This window comes from Barbus barbus (assembly GCF_936440315.1).
Source record: "Barbus barbus genome assembly, chromosome: 30".
Lineage (NCBI taxonomy): Eukaryota > Metazoa > Chordata > Actinopteri > Cypriniformes > Cyprinidae > Barbus > Barbus barbus.
In genome coordinates, this window is record NC_136758.1 from 29819932 (window position 1) to 29838678 (window position 18747).

The window sequence follows — 18747 nt, forward strand, 5'->3', positions numbered from 1 at the left end:
GTGTTTCGCTCTTAGGTGGATGATCTTCTTCTGATCGAGGAGAAGATTGATCTGGAGGTTCGCTCGCTCGAAACCTGCATGTATGAGAATAAGATGTTCACTGAGATCCTCAATCGCATCCAGAAGGCTGTGGACGACCTGAACCTGCACTCGTACTCCAATCTGCCCATCTGGGTCAACAAACTGGACATCGAGGTGAGTTCAGCTGGACAGAAGCGCAGGGGACACGTCTGTCCGGAGAGTCGTGTTTGATCAGATGTGATGCTGTTTCCTCCGTAGATCGAGCGCATCCTCGGGGTGCGTCTGCAGGCCGGACTCAAAGCCTGGACGCAGGTTCTCAGGGGACAGATGGAGGACAAGGCTGATGTGGACATGGACACTGAGGCTCCTCAAGTCAGTCACAAGCCTGGAGGAGAACCCAAGATTAAGGCAAGAGCTGATGGTCGTCCTGTAGTTTTGAGACTGTCTGCATTGAGGATTCGTAACGTCACACTAAAATGTTTTCTTCGTCCAAACAGAATGTCATCCATGAATTGAGGATCACAAACCAGGTCATCTATCTGAACCCGCCGATCGAAGACTGCCGCTACAGGCTTTACCAGGAGATGTTTGCTTGGAAGATGGTCATTCTGTCTCTACCCAGAATTCAGAGTCAGAGATATCAGGTGTGTGTTTGCTCTGCATTCATCTTCAGTTTTCAGCTCCTGCTTTAAAGACACAGTTCACCCAAAAATGATCATTCTGCTGTTCCAAACCTGTATGGTAAGCCTGTAAGTAACCAAAAAAAAAGATTTCTCGATTGTAATCTATTCTCGTTTTTATGAAAAGATATTGATTCTTAAATCCCGGCATCGATTAGTCTAGGCTGTTTATAGTTAATGAACGGAACACTGTAGTGCACCTCCTATCCAGTAAATTGCAACAAGCTTTGTGCTGTTACTTTTTATACGAAACAGTCTGCGATTTCAAATTCTTACAATTGTTTCAATATTCAAACAATAAATGCCGTTTTGGCGCTGTTTAATGTGGAATGACAGATTTCTGTAGCACCTCAGTCCAGAAGCGACATCGTGAAGCTCGCGTGATGTGGTCATCCTCCGCTTTAATACAAGTTACAGCACAAAATAAACATGAACACCTGAAGCTACATTAAAATAAAGAGTACAACTTACAGAGATCCGTATCCTGTCGAATGTAATCGCTCAATCAATGTTTCAACCATGGCAAGATGTCAATAAAAAACGGCTTGTAAACAATATGTAGAGTAATATTACATTTATGTCAGAAAACATTCGGTGACCATAAACTCGTTAGTCAGGTAGATTCTAGAGAGGAGCATTTTGCAAAATACATGCACTATATAGCAAATCGTCTTTTTTATTTAAATTTTTTTAGTTTAATTTCTGTTTGAAAAAATCTGTCAAGGTTTTATTACAGCCACCATTTAAATGTTTATATTTCAAGAAACAGAGTATAAATATAATCTTGGCTTTATTATAAAAACTTCACTGAGAGTAATTTAAGTGTTTGTATATAAATCAGTTAATTTTAGCCTTCAGTATTATAGTAATGTACTGCCAACTGACTCTTTTATATTTAACAGCATTAGTTGAGATTTTATGTACTGAACCTGTTATATATTCAAAATAATAAATATTGAATAGAATCGAATGCTTGTGAGTCAGAATCAAATTGTGAAATTTGTCAAAACCCAGCCGTAGTAACCGTAATAATGCACCTGTATACCACAAGATACTATGGGAGTCATTGGCTACCTGCAGCTGTGTTTGGTTATTAACATTCTTTAGAACATCATTTTTGGTGTTTCACAGAAGAAAGAATCTCGTACAGGTTTTGACTGTCTCTTTAACGTTCGCTCTTCACGCAGGTCGGCGTTCACTACGAGTTATCAGAAGAGGAGAAGTTTTACAGGAACGCTCTGACCAGAATGCCTGATGGCCCGTCTGCGCTGGAAGAAGCTTACAACGCTGTGAAGGAGATCGTCTCGGAGGTGGAGCAGTACGTCAAGGTAACGGCGTCTTCTCTTAGAGTGAGCGAGCGAACCATATTCAGACGCGAGACTGACTGCGTTTGCTCCGTCAGGTGTGGCTCCAGTACCAGTGTCTGTGGGACATGCAGCCCGAGAACATCTACAACCGTCTGGGAGAAGATCTCAACAAGTGGCAGGCGCTGCTGGTGCAGATCCGCAAAGCTCGAGGCACGTTTGACAACGCAGAAACCAGGAAGGAGTTTGGGCCGGTTGTCATAGACTACGGCAAGGTCAGGAGGAAGCTGCTCACGGTTCGGTCAGGAGGTTTCTCTCCACCAATGATCACGCTGAAGTGTTGTTCTTATACCGTGTCATATAGGTTCAGTCCAAGGTGAATCTGAAGTACGACTCGTGGCATAAGGAAGTGCTCAGTAAGTTTGGACAGATGTTGGGCAACAACATGCTGGACTTCCACTCGCAGATCTCCAAGGTGAGCGTCGAGCTGTCGCTGATGGGTAATGTCATGTTTGTTTGTTTACTCAAGTGAATGTTCTGAACTGTTCTGTGATCCTCGTGCAGTCTCGTCAAGAGCTGGAGCAGCATTCTGTGGACACTGCGAGCACCTCTGACGCTGTGACCTTCATCACGTACGTGCAGGCGCTCAAACGCAAGATCAAACAGTTTGAGAAGCAAGTGGACGTGAGTACAATATACCTCCTACAGAGTCTCAACCCTCTGGTGGTGTTCAGTCCTTTTTGAGTAAAACCATTGTTTTGGATTTTTAGAATTAAATTATTTCATCTAGTAGAAATATTTGGTACTGTGACCAAACAGATCTGACTGAAAGCATATTTTTGGAGAGATCAACCTCAAATTTGGAGCACAATGTGTTTAGATATATGGCTTTGATTTTTCTTGCAGTTTTAGAGTAAAACATATTTTGGAAAATATGTATTTCTTATAAAATAGTATTTTTATGCATTTTTCATGATAAGCTTATTTTTTTTGTATCTCTCTTTTTAACGTTTTTACTTGCAAGTGTTGTCTTTAAATGGAGATCAAACTGTAGTCTGTGCTCCAAAGCATTCAAGATTTACAACGGTTTAAGTAGGAAATTTCATTTTCAGGTCTATGCTTAAAAAGTGGTTAACAGGTAATAAATGTATCAACATTAATGTAGTGCCATAAAATCCTCTAAAAATACCAAATATTAAATATAATACGTTTTCATTTAGCAGACGTTTTTATTCAAAGTGACTTACGAATGAGGACAATAGAAGCAATCAAAATCAACAAAAGAGCAGTAATATGCAAGTGCTATAACAAGCCTCAGTTAGCCTAACGCCGTACACTAGGGTTTATGTAATAAGAACTTGACGCTAGTGTTAGGGTCTTTTTAAAAATACAAATCAAAAGAATAGAGAATGCTAGTGTTAGAGAATCATTTTCATGATAAAGAAGTTTTTTAGGATGGAAATAGAGAGTGCTAGAGTTAGAGGGTCAAATGAAGATGGAAGATGTGTGTTTTTAGCCGTTTCTTGAAGATGGGTAAAGACTCAACAAAATACATTATCAAACTAAAATATAGTACTTAAATTTCACTGAAATAAAAAAACAAATCTTTAAAAACATTTTACCGTCACCTGAACAACACCAGAGAGTTAAATACGATTTTGTGGAGAAAATGTTATTGAAGTATTGAATAAAACAGTATTGCGGAAGCGGCATTAAAGTCTGTGGTCCCCTGCAGCTGTTTCGTAACGGCCAGCGTCTGCTGGAGAAGCAGCGGTTCCAGTTCCCTCCATCCTGGCTCTACATCGATAACATCGAGGGCGAGTGGGGCGCCTTCAGCGACATCATGAAGCGCAAAGACACGGCCATCCAGCAGCAGGTGGCCAACCTCCAGATGAAGATCGTGCAGGAGGACCGTGCGGTGGAGAACCGCACCACAGACCTGCTGTCGGACTGGGAGAAGACCAAACCTGTGGCAGTACGTGTCTGGAGATGGTCTGAGAGTGCTGGCCGATGTTTACAGCTCTCTTTCAGTGTTTGTCTGCTTGTTGTCGCTGCAGGGCAGTCTGCGTCCAGAGGAGGCGCTGCAGTCGCTCACCATCTACGAGGGCAAATTCGGCCGTCTGAAGGATGACCGAGAGAAGTGTGCGAAGGCCAAAGAGGCGCTGGAGCTGACGGACACGGGCCTGCTGAGCAGCAGCGAGGAGCGAGTGCAGGTGCGTCACTGACCTTCAGTGCTTTACAAGTAGGGCTGGGCGATGATTCAATAACGGTAATTATCACGATATAATTTCCCTCGATAAAACGATATGAAGAGTTCAATAAATGTTTGATATAATGTCTATGCACCAAAAGCGGAACGAAACCGAGCGACTCATTTGAATCGTGCCACACGGACCGTTTATCCGCTCGGATCACCGCTCAAACTGCCGCGCGGCACGAACTCTGAGTGCATTTACTCAGTCGCGTGAGCACTAAACAGCGCTGTGAGATCCTGTATGAAGCGCTTGAATTCAGCGACGAACACACATGACTCTGATTTAAACTAGTTTATAGCCAAACAGGAGAAACGCTGTGTGCAACGAGACGGTCAGAAGGCTTTTCAATCTACACATCGCCATCATTTACCATGGTTTTACTGTAGTAACACTCACTGCACCATGGTATTGTGGCAGAATTTGGGATATTCACATTGAATTTTATTACAGGAGTAATGTATATTATAGTTATAGTGTATGTATTTGAGGTTAAGCTATAGCATGTGTGCATTTATACAGAATGTTTTTAGACTACTGTTTTTCATACGAATAAGCTACCTAAAAACCATATAGTTATATTTTTATCATGGTATTGAGGTGCTATATGTGTGGTTTTAACCGAGTTTATCATGATTTAAATGTATGCTACTATGGGAGGCCGATGCTTGATTAATTGGTCTGAATAAATGTAACCATATAAAACCGGTTGGTGCAATTTTTACTGATGTTACTTATTTTAAAAATTAACAAACATGTACCTCTGCATCCTAACTCAAGCTACTATCAAATTCATACATTTCTAAGAGACAAAACGAGTGATATTATTATTAATATTATCAGGCAACCCACACCTGTTTCTTGATTTGAAACGATATCACTCATTGGAACATGCAGAAACTCAGACATACATTTTTCTATTTAGATATTTTAAGGAAAATTAGCAAATGGAGCAAAATTCTGGTTTTAAACATGAAAGAACTATTTGACATTTATCGTGATAATTATCGTTATCGATTGATATGAAAAAAGTATCGTGATGATTTTTTTGGCCATATCGCCCAGCCCTATTTACAAGCGTCTCTGTTATGGACGTGTTGACACAAACCAACATCATAATCTATTAATGTTTGAGCTGCAAGGCAAGTTTATTTATATAGCACATTTCATAAACAATGGTAATTCAAAGTGCTTTACATAAAAAGAATAAAAATAATCACAATAAAACAAGGAATTTAAAAACGTCAATAAAATGTTGTATAAATCCGTGTGAATGACATCTGAACAAACCTTCAGAATATAGAGAGGAATAAAACTAAAGAATCGGTGAATGTAAGAAACACTTTAAAGATATGGATTGAGATTTGAAATCTACAGGCGCAAATATATGAAGTACAATTAAATAAACGTGGTGGTGGACGAGGAAGACACCACCCCTCACAATGTAGAGCGCTTTGAGTGCTTAGAAAAGCAGAAAAGCACTATATAAATGTAATGAATTATTATAAACACTTTTGGATGTTTTCTTTTCGCTTGTCTGAAAGAAGACTCAATGAAAACACACTGGATTCATTAACTTAATATAGTATTTTTGCGTTCAGTTTTCTCATTCATCATTCAGAGATTCTGATCTGCTCGTAGTGCTCTTGTTAACGCGTGTGGTGTTGGTGTTGTTCGTCAGGTGGCTCTGGAGGAGCTGCAGGATCTGAAGGGCGTTTGGTCGGAGCTGTCGAAGGTCTGGGAGCAGCTCGATCAGATGAAGGAGCAGCCGTGGGTCTCTGTGCAGCCGCGGAAGGTGAGCGACGCACCTGCCGTCTCATGTGGCTCGTACCCGAGCCTCGCTTTCACTGAGTCTGTTATTCTTCTGTGCAGCTGCGCCAGAATCTGGATGCTCTCCTCAACCAGCTGAAGAACTTCCCCGCCCGTCTGCGGCAGTACGCCTCCTACGAGTACGTGCAGAGACTGCTCAAGGGATACATGAAGGTGAGCCGGCCTGCATTAACAGGTGAGGATGCTGGGATGGAGTCGGTGAAGTGCCTAACCCGTTACCTGTGCTGATCCTCAGGTGAACATGCTGGTGATTGAGCTGAAGTCGGAGGCGCTGAAGGACCGGCACTGGAAGCAGCTGATGAAGCGTCTGCATGTGAACTGGGTTCTGTCGGAGCTGAGTCTGGGTCAGATCTGGGACGTGGACCTACAGAAGAACGAGATGGTGGTGAAGGACGTGCTGCTGGTGGCGCAGGGAGAGATGGCTCTCGAGGAGTTCCTCAAGCAGGTCAGCATACGTCACACAGCTGTCACAGATCTATCATTAACATGTGATTTCTGTCCCAGCTGGTTACCTTTTCAGGCATAACCCCACTATTTTTGTAACTCGTGTGTTCTTAACTTAAACTTGTGTGTATTTGACCGTTTAAGTGCAATAAGACATAAAAGAGAGCTTAGTTTCGTACTCTCATGCTGTGTGACCGATGCTTTCTGAGTGCGTGCTCCGGATGTGTGCGCTCAGAAAACCCTATATCAGACATTTAAACTAGTGCTGTCAAGCGATTAATCGCATCCAAAATAAAAGTTTTTGTTTACATAATATATGTGTGTGTATCGTGCACATTTATTATGTATATATAAATATACACAGCATATATTTTGAAAATATTTACATGTATATATTTATATTCATATAGTATATATCATATATAAGTATATTTAATATAAGTAACATTTTTCTTATGTATACATGCATGTGTGTGTATTGATATAAACATTAAATATACACAGTAGACACACACAGGGCCTATATTATGTAAATAAAAACTTTTATTTTGGATGCAGTTAATTGTGACTGGAAAAGTGAGCGTGGAACAGCAGAAGAGACACAAACGACCTGTTTCTGCTTCCACTCTAAATGGGCTTTTTCATGATATAATGATCTGTGGGGTGTTTGGAGCTGAAACTTCAGACACATTTTGGGGACACCTGAGACTTATATTGCATCTTGTAAAAAAGGGGAATAATAGGTGCTGTTTAAAGATGTGTGTTCACCGTTTCCTCTTCCCTGCAGATTCGTGAAGTTTGGAACTCGTACGAGCTCGACCTAGTCAACTATCAGAACAAGTGCCGCCTGATTCGCGGATGGGATGATCTGTTCAATAAAGTCAAGGAGCATATCAACAGCGTGTCTGCCATGAAGCTCTCGCCCTACTACAAGGTACCGAAGCGAAGGAGAGAAACCGTATGCTAGAGAGAAACGTTCCTCCGTGACTCGTCTCTGTTCTCGGCAGGTGTTCGAGGAGGACGCTCTGAGCTGGGAGGACAAACTCAACCGCATCATGGCTCTGTTTGACGTCTGGATTGACGTGCAGCGCCGATGGGTTTACCTGGAAGGCATTTTCACAGGAAGCGCAGACATCAAACACCTGCTTCCTGTGGAGACGCAGCGCTTCCAGAGGTCAGCGGCTGATTTGATAGATTACACGAATGTGCTGAAGAATGCAGGCTTTGGGCTTTAACATGTGACTCATTTGATTTGACAGCATCAGCATGGAGTTTCTGGCTCTGATGAAGAAGGTGACCAAGTCTCCTCTGGTCATGGATGTCCTGAACATTCAGGGGGTTCAGAGGTCGCTGGAGAGACTTGCTGATCTGCTGGGAAAGATCCAGAAAGCGCTGGGAGAATATCTGGAGAGAGAGCGCTCTTCTTTCCCCAGGTCAGACATTTCGGTTTTACGATATAAGCCCCATCCAGTGTCCATTAAACATGAGAGCTGATGGGAATGTAAGACTGGCTAGTTTTAGTCGTGTTTGGATCTCTCTCAGATTTTTATATGATGTTTGCAGTTTTTGCTGTGCTGTAATAAAAATGACATGTTGATTGTGTTAAGTTGGTCAAATAATTGCAGGCTGTGCTTCAGTATCCATACTGTCCCGGTTGTCTAAATCACAAAGACTTACAGAGTTGCTTCTGTTTCCCGCAGGTTCTACTTTGTTGGTGATGAAGATCTGCTGGAGATCATCGGCAACAGTAAGAATGTGGCCAAACTGCAGAAACACTTCAAGAAAATGTTCGCTGGAGTTTCAAGCATCCTGCTGAACGAGGACAACACGGAGGTGCTGGGCATCTCGTCCCGAGAGGGAGAGGAGGTACGGCTCGTCCTGAGAGAGACATCTGGAACATCTGTTATATGTTTGTTTGGCCAAAAAGTACCAGTCACTGATGCAAATGCATCCAATATGAGACAAATTCAGTTTCAGCTGTAAAGCAGCTCTGCAGAAGACGTTAGGCAAGGCAAGTTTATTTATATAGCACATTGTGGTAATACACAGTGGTAATTCAAAGTGTTTTACATAAAAGGAAGTGAAATGGTCATTAAAAATAATCACAGCAATAAAAACAAGGAATTAAAAATTGATTTAAAATTAATTTTAAACCGTTAAGAATAGAGAGATTATACATAAAATACAGTGCAATCAGTTTGGACGTAGCACAGAGCTCATTCAACAAATGCACAGCTAAACAGATGAGTTATGAGTCTGGATTTAAATGTGGCTAATGTTCATCTGATCTCTTCTGGAAGCTGATTCCAACTGCGGGCGGCATAATAGCTAAAAGCGGACTCCCCATTAGTGTCATTATTCAGATCAGTTTAGTTCAAGTTTTGTTCTCATCTGAAGCATCAGTGCTGTTAAATCAATATGCATGAATATTAGTTGTCTTCATGTAGGATACCTCTTGAATGCGATGTTTTCAGGTGTTCTACAAGACGCCGGTGTCCATCACGGAGCATCCGAAGATCAACGAGTGGCTGACGCTGGTGGAGCGAGAGATGCGGGTAACGCTGGCCAAGCTGCTGGCCGAGTCCGTCACGGAGGTGGGCGCCTTCAACAAGGGCACCGGCATCGACCTGAGCACCTACATCAACTGGATCGACCGATACCAGGTGACCCGTCCTCCCAGACTAACCCAGCATCTGTACAGCATACGTCTTCATGAATGCTTAACCTCCGTCTCTGCTGCATCCAGGCCCAGCTGGTGGTTCTGTCCACGCAGATCGACTGGTCTGAGAACGTGGAGAACGCTCTGACCACCATCGCCGGTGGGGTGGACATGGGTCCGCTGCAGGCCGTGCTGGTCAACGTGGAGGCGACGCTCAACCTGCTGGCCGACACTGTTCTGATGGAGCAGCCGCCGTTGCGCAGGAGGAAGCTGGAGCATCTGGTGAGAAGTCAGACGCTCGTGTGGATGTGCGTGTGCTGAAACTGAAGATTAATGCAGCTTGAGTTGGCATTCATGGTGCAGAAAACAGTCGTGCCTTGCTTATAGTTTCTGTCCATTACATTTGTTTTCAGGGCAGAAGCAAAAACGGCAACGCCAGGCTTTCTGTGGGCCTTAAACATGTCTTAGATCAGTCAGGGGCCGGTTGCATAAACTGTTTAGACTAGTCTTAAAGTTAGTCATCCAATTTTTTTTTTTTCTTCAAGACTGGTCATAACTTTTTAAATTCAGTTATGAAAAGACAGATTGGTCTTATTTTTATTGGGAAAGTGAGACTGATTACCCTTTTGCAACTGCTAGTTGGTCAAACTAGTTCTTAAGACAGAGTCTTAACATGGTGGCTAAGTTTATGCAACTGGCCCCAGAGCAGAAGTCTTGATATCAAAAGTCATGGCATTAAATGTTGCATTCACTGCAAAAGAATAATATCTTTCTCTGTATTTTTGTTGTTTTCCAGTGAAATATCTAAACATCCTTAAATCAGGATACATTTACTGGAGACGCAAAATGAACATGAAGTCTTGTTTTCTGAGAAATTGAACAAAATCAAGTTTCTGCTTAAAACAAAAACCAATATCTGCCAATCTGGTCAGAAAAATAAACTTTAAATTAATTGGGTTCTCTGAGCTCACCTAGACATTTAGAGAACATATTGATGAACAGTGTTCCCTTCAATTCATTCCTTAAATTGGTGTTCTTGGTCTTAAAAAGGTCTGAACATCTTAAATTTACCTTCATAAAACCTGTGAAATACAACGGACAAATATGTCCTTCTGATGCACATATACTGTATATAGATGCAGATATTTACTCAGAGTACGAGTTTGTATGACGAGTTGAACCGTGAGCTCTCTCTGATCATCTGGAGCTGCAGATGTGTTCGTGACTTGCGTGTTTTTTTTTTTATTCGTAGATCACCGAGTTGGTCCACCAGAGAGACGTGACCAGAACTCTGATCAAGAACAAGATCGACAACCCCAAATCCTTCGAGTGGCTCAGCCAGATGCGCTTCTACTTCGACCCCAAGCAGACCGACGTCCTCCAGCAGCTCTCCATCCAGATGGCCAACGCAAAATTCAACTACGGCTTCGAGTATCTGGGCGTACAGGATAAGCTGGTGCAGACGCCGCTGACCGACCGCTGCTACCTGACCATGACGCAGGCGCTGGAGGCCCGTCTGGGCGGATCGCCCTTCGGTCAGTGTGTCCGTCTAGACAGGATTCCTGTGGGTCCTTAAAGTCTTAAATTTAGTTGACGGAAAGACCAAAATTGCGATACGGTTTAATGTGATTAAACTTCAAAAGGCTATGAAGCCAGCTGCTGTGCTGCTTTGTTTACTGCCGTTACTGAGAAAACGTTTATATTTCTGCCGTTCCGAAAGCGCCTCCTGCTGGCACAGAATGAATATGCATTTTCAATAAGCCTGTTGTTTTTGTTCAGACCAATATGAAAATCAACCCTGCAAACACTCAGAGCTGTAAATGTGAACTGGTGGATCAATAAGAAGATAATGCATTATAAACATCTAAACAGCAAAATGCATTCATATGTTATTTAATATAATAATTTATTGATGATAATTGTTTGAATTAATATAATAACTAATACTTGACTCGTCCATTTTCTTAAATTTATTTAAAGGCTGAAATGGGAAGTGTATTTTATTTTTATATAATTTTATAAAACTTAGTTTTTGTGAAAACCTTTATCTGAACCGTAAATCATGCATTTTAGTTTTAATGTTACTATATACATTGCCCTACCCCGCTCATATGGTATTAATTTTATTTGTGCAGGTTTTAAAAATGGTCTTAACCCTGGTTTCACAGACTAGGCCTAAACCTAATCCCAGACTAAAATCCAAGTCTGAGCAGTTTCATCTGAAAGAAACTTGCACTGACTGATCTTAAAATATATCAGTGCCTTTATTTTGTCTCAATGCACAACAGTAATGTTTTTTCTAAGGCACGTTTATAAAAATTAATTAAATGTCCTAATTGAACTATGGTCTAATCTTGGCTTAGTCTAAACTCCGTCTGAAACCAGGCCTTAAAGTCTTAAATTTGACCTTAAAAATCCTGCAGAAACCCTGCTAGAGTCGAGCTCATAGACGTGTGCACGTGAGCTGAATGTATGCAGTGATGATGGACGTTCTTGTTCTGTAGGTCCTGCTGGAACGGGAAAGACCGAGTCTGTAAAAGCCCTGGGTCACCAGCTGGGCCGCTTCGTCCTGGTCTTCAACTGCGACGAGACCTTTGACTTCCAGGTATGACTGGTGTCACAGGATGGGTGTCAGGGGTCAATAACAGGCGTTTAATCACAGGGTTTTGTGGTGTGTTGTCTTGCAGGCGATGGGCCGCATCTTTGTGGGTCTGTGTCAGGTGGGCGCCTGGGGCTGCTTTGACGAGTTCAACCGTCTGGAGGAGCGCATGCTGTCCGCCGTGTCTCAGCAGGTCCAGTACATCCAGGTGGCACTGAGAGAACACAGCAACCCCAACCGAGACCGCAGTACGTGCATGATATAGATCAGAACTAGGGCTGTCAAAAAAAATCTAATTTTGAATATTCATCGAATTTAAAATGCAAAAAAGTTGCATTCAGATTTTAGGTGTAAGGAGGCAGCCTTATCAGATGCGATGACGATGTAAGTGTAGCTGCTTATTAATGACTTTGTTAGCCTATCCAGCTGAAGCCACTAGATGCAGAGCTGCTGCGTTGTTCGTTCAAAATATTGCAGAAAAAGATGCGGAGAAACCAAGCCGTTCACACACAATGCATATTAATCCTATGCACATCTATCATCGTTGCACTCGCGTCTCGCACAAAAGAGCCACATGTTTAGAAAACAATGCAAAAATATAGCTGCGAGCAGCGATGACGGGCCCAAGCCGTCAGCATACGCCACCCCGGTGGCATCGATAAAACGGTGCCCAGCGAGCACACGCATCACAGTAACCCTCTGGCAGTTTGGTTTTAAGGGATACGGCAATTAAAGGGTTAATCCAAACCATCAACTCTGTGAAACACACACACACAGAATAACATATAAAACTTTAAATTCTGTGAAAATATATTTTTCATTGGTAGTTCATGTTAATGCATTTACTAATGCTAACAAATGAGAAATTATTATAGTTACCAAAGGTTTTAATGATTTATAAGCATTTTTTAATGATTTCTTTTTCCATTAACTAACATGAATAATTTTTTCTAACACAAATGAATAAAGTAAAAAATATATTGTTAATATTTAATGTTATTTGTGAATTAACCAATGTTAAAAAACAACATTATTTAACTGTTGTTAATTTACATCATTAATAAATATATACCATTTAATGTTTATCAAAATCAATTCCAAAATGTGTTAATATATTATTACATTTTAAAGTTTTATCTTTTGAACATGACTATTTTTCTAATATTAAAAATATTTTGTTCATTGTTAGTTCATTGTAAGTTCATACTATCAATGAAGAATTAACATGCTGTAAAAAATATATTTTTCATTGTTAGTTCATGTTAATTAATGCATTCCCTACTGTTAACAAATGAGACTTAATTATAAAGTGTTATCAAAACCTTTAATGCTTTATAAGCATTTTTTAAGGATTTTATTGAGATGTTTAAACAGACCCTCTCTCTCTCTCCCTCCACACTCACTGAACTCACACAGTCAGTCACCCACCCAGTCACCCACCGCACACATTAGAAGCACAGAGACAGGAGAACTCTGATAGTTTTTAAATTTTCTCCTAAGCATAGTGTATTGTAAATTCATGAAATTAATCACATATCCTCAGACTGTATTGTTCTGTGTATGTAATTTTTTATGAAGTGTTTGGAAGCTGCTCTTAAAAGAAAAAAAAAAAAGAAAAGTTTTCTCTTTTTTACTGTAACTTTAATAAATTGCCATTAAATCATCGTTCAAGATATCCTAAATCCGTCCGCAATTTAGCATCTTCAGTATTTTGGCATCATAAGAAAAAATGTTTGGTGTGATTTACGTGTTTCTGTTTGGAGGAGCATGAATTTGTTTACAGCCCGTTTTAAAAACAAAACCCACATTAAAATAAATATAGCCGACTTCCTGTTGGTCGTAGCTAATGACTGTAAATTAGAAAGTTGTCCGGATTAATAAGAACAATTTATGTACCGAGTTTGGTGTCTGTAGCTATCATTATATATATATATATATATAAACATTAATAATTATATACCATTTAATGTTGATCAATATTAATTCCAAAATGTGTTAATATATTATTACATTTTAAAGTTTATCTTTTGAACATGACTATTTTTCTAACATTAAAAAGATTAATAAATGCTTTAAAAAAATTGTTCTTTGTTAGTTCATACTATCATGGAAGAATTAACATGATGTAAAAATATATTTTTCATTGTTAGTTCACGTTAATTAATGCATTTCCTAATGTTAAGAATTGAGACCTTATTTAATGATTTATAAGCATTTTTTAAAGATTTTAAAAAACAGACCCTCTCTCTCTTTCTCTCTCTCACCCAGCTCCTCAATCCACACAGTCACTCACACAGTCACTCACACCCCACCCCACCCCCACCCCTCACTCAGCTGCAGTGACAGGGAGCTCTCACTCAAAAGCAGCTCTGATAGTTTTTAAATTTTCTCCTAAGCATAGTGTATTGTAAATTCATGAAATTAATCACATATTCTCAGACTGTATTGTTCTGTGTATGTAATTTTTTATGAAGTGTTTGGAAGCTTCTCTTAAAAGATAAAAAAAAAAAAAAATTATCTTTTTTACTGTAACTTTAATAAATTGCCATTAAATCATCGTTCAAGATATCCTAAATACGTCCGCAATTTAGCATCTTCAGTATTTTGGCATCATGATAAAAAATGTTTGGTGTGATTTCCGTGTTTCTGCTTGGAGGAGTATTAATTTGTTTACAGCCCGTTTTTAAAAAAAACCCACATTAAAATAAATATAGCCGACTTCCTGTTGGTCGTAGCTAATGACTGTAAATTAGAAAGTTGTCCGGATTAATTAGAACAATTTATGTACCGAGTTTGGTGTCTGTAGCTAAAACTAACCCCCTCATTTTTGACAAAAGGTGGCGCTATAGAGTGTCTCTTCCACGCCCGTTTATGAGCTTTTTCCAGTGTCTAACTATCATTAATACTGATATGTGTGTTGAGTTTCATGACATTCTAAACATGTTATCTGCCTCAAAATCACCAGAAACGAATTTTCAACTTTGACACGTTGCCATGGCAACATAATTTTAGATATCAATATTCCCTTCACAGTTTTACATCGGCCGTGTTTTGACATTATTCTGGTGAAGTTTGAAGCAAATCGAGTAAAAATAAGATGCTGAATTCAAAGCATTTTGAAAACGACACACTTCCTGCAGCCAGTTGGTGGCGCTATAACTTTCAGTCATAATAGTCACATCTATCCGATCGGCATCATACAACGAACAAATCACTGAAGTTTGATCTACATCATACAATGTATGTGGACGTTATTAGGCATTTCCTGGGTCTCATTTTTCGCCATAACTTCATCGCCTCGCCACGGGCAAACCGTTCGACATATCAAAAATATCTTCGCAATTTAGCGTCCCCAATGTCTTGAGATCATGTTCACCGAGTTTGGTGGCAATCGTATGGAAATCCTCAGAGGAGTATATCAAATTCCAGAGCATGCGCTTTTTAAACAGCCCTGAATAGCCGACTTCCTGTTGGGCGGAGCCTAAGACATGCTGCGCGGAAGTTGTTCGGCTCAATGAGTTCTATATGTGTACCGAGTTTCATATGAATACGTGCAAGTATGTGTGAGCTATACATCGTGTTTTCTGACAATTTTCCAGGGGGCGCCGTAGAGCCCCTGTGCCACGCCCGGGTCCCAGCCTCAGCGGCGTCCTAATGGCCGCAGGTTCCAATGTGCGTGCCAATTTTCAAGAGTTTTCGGGCACGTTAAGGCCCCCAAAAGTGCCCGGATAGTCGAAATAAAAAATAAAAAAATAATAATAATAAAAAATATAGCTGCAAGCAGCGATGACGGGCCCAAGCCGTCAGCATACGCCACCCCGGTGGCATCGATAAAACGGTGCCCAGCGAGCACACGCATCACAGTAACCCTCTGGCAGTTTGGTTTTAAGGGATACGGCAATTAAAGGGTTAATCCAAACCATCAACTCTGTGAAACACACACACACACAGAACAACATATAAAACTTTAAATTCTGTGAAAATATATTTTTCATTGGTAGTTCATGTTAGTTAATGCATTTACAAATGCTAACAAATGAGAAATTATTATAGTTACCAAAGGTTTTAATGATTTATAAGCATTTTTTAATGATTTATTTTTCCATTAACTAACATTAATAATTTTTTCTAACACAAATGAATAAAGTAAAAAATATATTGTTAATATTTAATGTTATTTGTGAATTAACCAATGTTAAAAAACAACATTATTTAACTGTTGTTAATTTACATCATTAATAAATATATACCATTTAATGTTGATCAAAATCAATTCCAAAATGTGTTAATATATTATTACATTTTAATGTTTTATCTTTTGAACATGACTATTTTTCTAATATTACAAATATTTTGTTCATTGTTAGTTCATTGTAAGTTCATACTATCAATGAAGAATTAACATGCTGTAAAAAATATATTTTTCATTGTTAGTTCATGTTAATTAATGCCTTCCCTACTGTTAACAAATGAGACTTAATTATAAAGTGTTATCAAAACCTTTAATGCTTTATAAGCATTTTTTAAGGATTTTATTGAGATGTTTAAACAGACCCTCTCTCTCTCTCTCTCCCTCTCTCTCTCCCCCTCCACACTCACTGAACTCACACAGTCAGTCACCCACCGCACACATTAGAAGCACAGAGACAGGAGATCTCTGATAGTTTTAAAATGTTCTCCTCCGCATAGTGTATTGTAAATTCATGAATTAATCACATATCCTCAGACTGTCTTGTTCTGTGTATGTAATTTTTTATGAAGTGTTTGGAAGCTGCTCTTAAAAGATAAAAAAAAAAAAAGTTTTCTCTTTTTTACTGTAACTTTAATAAATTGCCATTAAAACGCAGTTCAAGATATCCTAAATCTGTCTGCAATTAGCATCTTCAGTATTTTGGCATCGTGAGAAAAAATATTTGGTGTGATTTCCGTGTTTCTGATTGGAGGAGTATGAATTTGTTTACAGCGCGTTTAAAAAAAAAAAAAACCCACATTAAAATAAATATAGCCGACTTCCTGTTGGTCGTAGCTAATGACTGTAAATTAGAAAGTTGTCCGGATTAATAAGAACAATTTATGTACCGAGTTTGGTGTCTGTAGCTATCATTATATATATATATATATATATAAAATCATTAATAATTATATACCATTTAATATTGATCAATATTAATTCCAAAATGTGTTAATATATTATTAAATTTTAAAGTTTATCTTTTGAACATGACTATTTTTCTAACATTAAAAAGATTAATAAATGCTTTAAAAAAAATTGTTCTTTGTTAGTTCATACTATCATGGAAGAATTAACATGCTGTAAAAATATATTTTTCATTGTTAGTTCAGTTAATTAATGCATTTCCTAATGTTAAGAAATGAGACCTTATTATAAAGTGTTATAAAAATCTTTAATGATTTATAAGCATTTTTTTAAGATTTTAAAAAACAGACCCTCTCTCTCTCTTTCTCTCTCTCACCCACTGCCTCAATCCACACAGTCACTGACAGCCCACCCCACCCCCACCCCTCAATCAGAGGCAGACTGGCAGGAGCTCTCACTCAGCAGTTTAATAACTCTCTGATAGTTTTTTAATTTTCTGCTCTCCATAGTGTATTGTAAATTCATGAAATTAATCACATATCCTCAGACTGTATTGTTATGTGCATGTAATTTTTTATGAAGTGTTTGGAAGCTGCTCTTAAAAGATAAAAAAAAAAAAAAAAATCTATTTTTTACAGTAACTTTAATAAATTGCCATTAAATCATCGTTCAAGATATCCTAAATCCGTCCGCAATTTAGCATCTTCAGTATTTTGGCATCATGAGAAAAAATGTTTGGTGTGATTTACGTGTTTCTGTTTGGAGGAGTATGAATTTGTTTACAGCCCGTTTTAAAAAAAAACCCACTTTAAAATAAATATAGCCGACTTCCTGTTGGTCGTAGCTAATGACTGTAAATTAGAAAGTTGTCCGGATTAATAAGAACAATTTATGTACCGAGTTTGGTGTCTGTAGCTAAAACTAACCCCCCCATTTTTGACAAAAGGTGGCGCTATAGAGTGCCTCTTCCACGCCCGTTTATGAGCTTTTTCCAGTGTCTAACTATCATTAATACTGATATGTGTGTTGAGTTTCATGACATTCTAAACATGTTATCTGCCTCAAAATCACCAGAAACGAATTTTCAACTTTGACACGTTGCCATGGCAACATAATTTTAGATATCAATATTCCCTTCACAGTTTTACATCGGCCGTGTTTTGACATTATTCTGGTGAAGTTTGAAGCAAATCGAGTAAAAATAAGATGCTGAATTCAAAGCATTTTGAAAACGACACACTTCCTGCAGCCAGTTGGTGGCGCTATAACTTTCAGTCATAATAGTCACATCTATCCGATCGGCATCATACAACGAACAAACCACTGAAGTTTGATCTACATCATACAATGTATGTGGACGTTATTAGGCATTTCCTGTGTCTCATTTTTCGCCATAACTTCATCGCCTCGCCACGGGCAAACCGTTCGACATATCAAAAATATCTTCGCAATTTAGCGTCCCCAATGTCTTGAGATCATGTTCACCGAGTTTGGTGGCAATCGTATGGAAATCCTCAGAGGAGTATATCAAATTCCAGAGCATGCGCTTTTTAAACAGCCCTGAATAGCCGACTTCCTGTTGGGCGGAGCCTAAGACATGCAGCGTGAAAGTTGTTCGGCTCAATGAGTTCTATATGTGTACCGAGTTTCATATGAATACGTGCAAGTATGTGTGAGCTATACATCAAGCTTTCTGACAATCTTCCAGGGGGCGCCGTAGAGCCCCTGTGCCACGCCCGGGTCCCAGCGTCTGCGGCGTCCTAATGGCCGCAGGTTCCAATGTGCGTGCCAATTTTCAAGAGTTTTCGGGCACGTTAAGGCCCCCAAAAGTACCCGGATAGTCGAAATAAAAAATAATAA

General features: G+C 39.4%; 1 protein-coding gene across 2 annotated transcripts in view; it reads left to right on the plus strand.

Annotated features, from left to right (window-relative positions):
• dync1h1 (dynein, cytoplasmic 1, heavy chain 1) overlaps nt 1-18747 on the plus strand; it is an 85356-nt gene that overhangs the window by 20037 nt on the left and 46572 nt on the right. For both annotated transcript variants that reach the window (XM_079386340.1, XM_079386341.1), the window contains exons 10-30: nt 16-195; nt 280-429; nt 519-665; nt 1889-2029; nt 2104-2280; nt 2370-2480; nt 2570-2689; nt 3741-3980; nt 4063-4218; nt 5939-6052; nt 6130-6240; nt 6323-6532; nt 7319-7465; nt 7539-7705; nt 7791-7964; nt 8232-8397; nt 9006-9194; nt 9278-9472; nt 10443-10725; nt 11695-11795; nt 11878-12037. In XM_079386340.1, coding sequence (XP_079242466.1) covers nt 16-195; nt 280-429; nt 519-665; nt 1889-2029; nt 2104-2280; nt 2370-2480; nt 2570-2689; nt 3741-3980; nt 4063-4218; nt 5939-6052; nt 6130-6240; nt 6323-6532; nt 7319-7465; nt 7539-7705; nt 7791-7964; nt 8232-8397; nt 9006-9194; nt 9278-9472; nt 10443-10725; nt 11695-11795; nt 11878-12037 — 3439 coding nt within the window. The remainder of the gene's footprint in view (nt 1-15; nt 196-279; nt 430-518; nt 666-1888; nt 2030-2103; nt 2281-2369; nt 2481-2569; nt 2690-3740; nt 3981-4062; nt 4219-5938; nt 6053-6129; nt 6241-6322; nt 6533-7318; nt 7466-7538; nt 7706-7790; nt 7965-8231; nt 8398-9005; nt 9195-9277; nt 9473-10442; nt 10726-11694; nt 11796-11877; nt 12038-18747) is intronic.